General features: G+C 31.9%; 1 protein-coding gene across 1 annotated transcript in view; it reads right to left on the bottom strand.

Moving 5' to 3' along the window:
- LOC111686305 (pleckstrin homology domain-containing family G member 5) overlaps positions 1–6,442 on the bottom strand; it is a 15,247-nt gene that overhangs the window by 4,019 nt on the left and 4,786 nt on the right. The window contains exons 2-3 of the mRNA XM_046951382.1: positions 3,568–4,281; positions 1,400–1,461 (exon numbers count right to left, since the gene is read on the bottom strand). Coding sequence (XP_046807338.1) covers positions 1,400–1,461; positions 3,568–4,281 — 776 coding nt within the window. The remainder of the gene's footprint in view (positions 1–1,399; positions 1,462–3,567; positions 4,282–6,442) is intronic.

The following is a 6,442-nucleotide window of genomic DNA, read 5'->3' as shown; positions in this document are numbered from 1 at the left end:
GAACTAGAACAGAACTAGAACAGAACTAGAACAGAACTAGAACAGAACTAGAACAGAACTAGAACAGAACTAGAACAGAACTAGAACAAAACTAGAACAAAACTAGAATAAAACTAGAACAAAACTAGAACAAAACTGTAACAAAACTGGAACAGAACTAGAACAGAATTAAAAGAGAACTAGAACAGAACTGGAACAAAACCAGAACATATTTAAAATTTAACTCCAACAGATCTTCAATATAGCTAGGGCTTAACTTGGACTAAGGTACAATTGCGAAAGTACCTGACTATAGCTAGAACAACAAATTCTGGTTACTAGTTTTGTTTTGCAATAATTACAGTTTTTTTTTAACAACTTTGACCTTTTTCATTCAATTGATTTCTTAAAAACATCACAAAAATACCAAAATCTGAAACTATTATATCTTCCCACACTAGTTCGTGTAAATCTCAATAACGCAATGCATTTTTTGTGTAACATGTTCTTTGATTCATTTAGAATGAGTTTGTAAATTAAAATTTGCTCAATTTCTTCTCAGGCTGTTGCCAAAAAAATAAATGAACAGATACTCAACCGCAAGATGCTTTTAATAGTATTAAGTAACACAATGAATTCCTTTTAAAGCATGTGGTAACTTACATTTGTAAGGTACAAAATATTAAAAGAACAAAAAAAAAATAATAATAAAAAACAAAATGCTGTTGCAAACATTGTAAACAACGACTGAACATGATGTGGCATGTTTAGTTTAATTTCTTGCCTTTAGAAAAGTCGACTAAGGATGAAATAAAATGAAAAACACTGTCATGATGTAGAACAATGTGTTACAAGTATTAAGGATAATCTTAGTTTGGGTTAATAAAAATGTAAAACTTTCGGTAAAAACTAAATTTCGTAAAAAATTATTACCCCCTACAAGTAGGCTAACATATTCTTTATAATTTATAAGCATTACCTATTCTGATGACAGACAACGACTACAACCTACAACAACTTATGTCTAAAATTATTATTCATCTTCATGTTCTCTAATGCAAATAAGTTCAAGTGTTTGTTTTCAGGGCAACTTGCACATATCCATACACTTTTCCTATTTGTTTTTGTTGTGAACGATGATGCATGTGTGTATTTGTTAAAGGATAATGCGTTTCCTTTACACAACCTACAACTACACCAACACACTTTCGTTTTCTTCGCTTTACAGCCTTAGCATATACTATAGTTTATTTAACTTTCTTTTTATTCTGTTAGAAGAACATCTGTTTTTATAGCTTTAAGCACATTAAGCACTTGTTCGCCATAAAGCCAACAAGTGCAGTCAAGTGTATTAAGATTTTCTACTGATTTCATAATGCGAACGAACTACGTACACACGTACGATAACTAGCAGAAATACCCATCTATGAGTGTTTGTGTATAGACATTTTTAAGAAAGTAGTAAAAAAATGATAGTGTGTCCTTTGAGTATTAAAAGAAAATAAAAAACTAAAACTATAAATTTTTAGAATATATATTTTTTATACACATTTTAATGTCAACATAACATGATGCATGTAAAAAGAAATTGACATAAAACAAATTTGCAAAAGCCATAGAGAGATAAAGGAAAAATGTGACACAATGTTGTCATTGAAACTGTTGCCAAAAAATTACACGGAAATATTAACAAAATCCTTATCGTTTCTTAAGAATATAAAATTAATAAAAAAACTGCATACAAGGAAATTAACTAACATTGATGCATTTCAAGTTCATTTATGATACAGTCTAGATCAGATCAAATTCGCTTCTAGCCCTAGCTCTAGTTCAGTTCTAGTTTTGTTATAATTCAGATCTAGTTCAGTTCTAGTTCAGTTCTAGTTCAGTTCTAGCTCAGTTCTAGTTCAGTTCTTGTTTAGTTCTAGTTCATTTCTAGTTCAGTTCTAGTTCATTCCTAGTTCAGGTTCAGTTTAGTTCTAGTTCCTGTTCAGTTCTAGTTCGGTTCCAGTTCTAGTTCAGTTTTAGTTCAGTTCTAGTTCAGTTCTAGTTCAGTTCTAGTTCAGTTCTAGTTCAGTTCTAGTTCAGTTCTAGTTCAGTTCTAGTTCAGTTCTAGTTCAGTTCTAGTTCAGTTCTAGTTCAGTTCTAGTTCTAGTTCAGTTCTAGTTCTAGTTCAGTTCTAGTTCTAGTTCAGTTCTAGTTCTAGTTCAGTTCTAGTTCATTCGAGTTCAGTTCTAGTTCATTCGAGTTCAGTTCAAGTTCAGTTCTTGTCTAGTTCTAGTTCCTGTTCAGTTCTATTTCAGTTCTAGTTCAGTTCTAGTTCAATTCTAGTTCAGTTCTAGTTCAGTTCTAGTTCAGTTCTTGTTCAGTTCCTGTTCAGTTCTAGTTCAGTTCTAGTTCAGTTCTACTTCAGTTCTAGTTCAGTTCTAGTTCAGTACTAGTTCAGTTCTAGTTCAGTTCTAATTCAGTTCTAGTTCAGTTCTAGTTCAGTTCTAGTTCAGTTCCAGTTCAGTTCCAGTTCAGTTCTATTTCAGTTCTAGTTCAGTTCTAGTTCATTTCTAGTTCATTTCTAGTTCAGTTCTAGTTCAGTTCTAGTTCAGTTCTAGTTCAGTTCTAGTTCAGTTCTAGTTCAGTTTTAGTTCTGTTCTAGTTCAGTTCTAGTTCAGTTCTAGTTCAGTTCTAGTTCAGTTCTAGTTCAGTTCTAGTTCAGTTCTAGTTCAGTTCTAGTTCAGTTCTAGTTGAGTTCTAGTTTAATTCTAGTTGAGTTCTAGTTGAGTTCTAGTTCAGTTCTAGATCAGTTCTAGTTCAGTTCTAGTTCAGTTTTAGTTCAGTTCTAGTTCAGTTCAAGTTTAGTTCTAGTTCAATTCTAGTTAAGTTCTAGTTCAGTTCTAGTTCAGTTCTAGTTCAGTTCTGGTTCAGTTTTAGTTCAGTTCTACTTCAGTCCACTTCAGATTTAGTTCCGAACTGTAAAATTGGCTTTAAAGTGTTTCCCTTATAATTTGAAACAAAAATATTTGTTTAATATTTTTCCGTAATGATTAAGTCCAAAGCAGAATTACTAATTTATTCATTATCTTAAACACTAGTATAAATATTAAAAAACTACATAGACATACTTAACAATTAAAAACAAACACACACTCTCGCACACATGAAACCGAAACAAAAACCAACAAAAGAAAAACGTGCAAAATGGTAAGAATAACACTTGCATACTTAAAGGCGTAATTGTGAAATAATAAAAGTGCATACTTTACAGCATAATTGAGAAATAAATTAACATAAAGTTTTCAACTTACAAACAAGAACAAGAAAAGTATTTAAGTTAATGAATTTTTTTCTTGCGTTTTTTTCTTTTGCTTCGTGGCTAACAAGGGGAAAAATATTAAAAAAAGAATATATTTCAAATAATAACGAAAATAGGGAAAAATTAGAGAAATTTAAAAGCGGGAAAAAATATTTCATAGAAAATGAAAACTCTACTTTACAACATTTAGAAGAAAAGAAGAAAATGATAATAATCTCTAAGAGATTATGAGGAAGAAAGAAAGAAAGAGAGAGAGAAGAAAGAGTTAAAGACACACTCACCTCACTGCGTGTGAGTATTGGCTTTTTACGTTGCAAAAAAGAAGATTTCTTTTTATAACTAGTTGGCGTTATACAGCCACCAGGAGGTTGTAAACTGGAAGCAGAAGATATAGTAGTAGAAGATATAGAGCCCACTTCGCCCAGGGGAAAGGAGAGCGTACTAGTAGAGGCGGCGGCATTATTGTCATTAACGGAAGGCAAAGGTAAAGCTTTCAAAGTATGCTGAGATCCAGTAGAATTCGTTGTTGTTGCCGAAGACACTGATACTGCAGCGTGTCCAGTGTCCGCACTAAAAGCCTCACTCTGAAATTTATTCGTATGATAATGATGATGAGTGATGTTGGTGGAGGAGCATTGTAATTGTAGATTACTGCTGCTGCAAGGAGCACTGCCTACGTGTGCTGAACAAATTCTACTTTTACAACAGGCTGCTGTAGTGGTAGTGGTACACGAAGGTGTCTGTGATGTGGGTGAATTTAGATTATTTGGTAGTGATTTAGTGGTCGGTTGCTGCTGTGGTGCTTGTGTATAGATTGTGGGTGTTAGGCGGGTGGAAAGGCGTGTACAAGAGTAGGGTGGTATTTTGGGATGATATGATCTTACTGGTGAGAGGCAACGTTTGGCAGAGTGTTGATATTGTGGTAAAGGTGGTGATAGAGATGAGGGTGTTAAAGGATATGCTGTTGTGAGTGTGGAACTAATGGAGGCTATTGTCTAGTTAGGTGTTTGAGGCAATATATAGAGATAGACCAATTGGTTGTTATGTTTTATTTTTTGTAGTGTTTTATGTGTGAATATTACAATAAAAAGAACATAGATTATATAGTTAGAATATAATTTATATTTAAAGAACAGAGTTAAAAGTTGAGGAGAAATATGTGAAAGAGAAAAAGTGCAAGAATAATTATAATCTACTGATCTAATTAATTTAAGACTAAAATCTTTAGAAGTGTTTGTTGCTAGTTAAATACTTAAACTTAGGTGTTGGTAAATAAGAATTACTTAAAATATACATATTCTTAAATGATAAAAAATGAGATTCCATACTAATATGTTCTTAAGAAGTCATACAAAAATTAAAAAAAGTAATTTTATTAAGCATGTGTGTTTTTAATAAAGTGAAAAAAGAACTGAACTGGAGCCGAACTAAAACTGAACTAGAACTGAACTAGAACTAAACTAGAACGGAAGTAACACTGATCTAGAACTGAACTAGAACTAAACTAGAACTAAACTAGAACTAAACTACAACTGAACTAGAACTGAATTAGAACTGAACTAGAACTGAACTAGAACTGAACTAGAACTGAACTAGAACTGAACTAGAACTGAACTAGAACTGAACTAGAACTAAACTAGAACTGAACTAGAACTGAACTAGAACAGAACTAGAACTGAACTAGAACTGAACTAGAGCTGAACTAGAACTGAACTAGAACTGAACTAGAACTGAACTAGAACTGAACTAGAACTGAACTAGAACTAAACTAAAACTGAACTAGAACTGCACTAGAACTGAACTAGAACTGTACTAGAACTGAACTAGAACTGAACTAGAACTCCACTAGAACTGAACTAGAACGGAAATAACACTGATCTAGAACTAAACTAGAACTAAACTAGAACTGAACTAGAACAAAACAGAACTATAACTGTACTAAAACAAAACAGAACTAGAACTGAACTATAACTAACTAGAACAGAACTAGAACTTATGGCGTATTATAAATTTATTTTATCCGAAGAAAAATTAAAATTAAAGCCTACTTTTAGGTTGATTAAATTCAATTGTTTGATAAACTACATGTATAATTGCCAGTTCAGTTTGTTTTAATTATATTTTTATCTTATTTGTTAAGTTGCCATTAGTAATTGTGTTAATTAACAATTAACACCAATCAAAAAAACTCACCACTGACAATTAATTAGGCAACAAAGTTTTTTCTTTGTAGGATACAGCCTATCTCCGACTCAAACTTGTCAACACATACACACATGTACACAAAAAGTCGTAAAAAAGCTTTAGTCGTACAAAAATCATTTATTAAGTAAAATGTCATTGTTCGTAGTGACATCAACGACCAATTTATTTTACAATGTGATGGTGATGATTTCATCAACAACATCATTATCTATCTATATAAATATTTCGTAAGAGCTATAGGAGTGATTGGGTTTGGGGGAAAGTATAAAATTTATAGCAGAAAAAAAATCAAGTACATAATACATAAATCAAATGACACATACAGGACATGTGAGAAAATAAAAAAAAAACTAAAAAATACAAACTATTAAGTATAAAAGGGACATAAGAAGGAAGTTATAAGAAATCGACATGTACATTCGTGTTTATAGTATATACAAACATTTAACCCATAGACGGAAGAACAATTAAAAGTAGAAGAATATAAAATAAAATCAAGCAAGCAGAACAAAGGAAAAAAAGAAGAATAAAACCATTAAAGGAGACAACGAAATAAGGAAATTAAATTGAAAAATTGAAATTACTCATGTTACAGATTGAAAAAGATAGTTTTTGTTGTTATTTTTCTGGAACATGCAGACAAATGCACTTTTCTCGTCATGAATGAAATGAGAGCACACACACACAGATAGTTAAAGCTCAAAGACAAAAACGCATTGGTCGACTTTCAGAGTAAACACAGTCTGAGAGCAATTAGTTCAATAAAGTACAGTTCTAGTTCAGTTCTAGTTCAGTTTTAGTTCAGTTCTAGTTCAGTTTTAGTTCAGTTCTAGTTCAGTCCTTGTTCAGTTCTAGTTCAGTCCTTGTTCAGTTCTAGTTCAGTTCTAGTTCAGTTCTAGTTCAGTTCTAGTTCAGTTCTAGTTCAGTTCTAGTTCAGTTCTAGTTCAGTTC

Source organism: Lucilia cuprina, chromosome 5 (genome assembly GCF_022045245.1).
Source record: "Lucilia cuprina isolate Lc7/37 chromosome 5, ASM2204524v1, whole genome shotgun sequence".
NCBI classification, from domain to species: Eukaryota; Metazoa; Arthropoda; class Insecta; order Diptera; family Calliphoridae; genus Lucilia; species Lucilia cuprina.
This window is presented reverse-complemented; position numbering and strand designations above follow the sequence as displayed.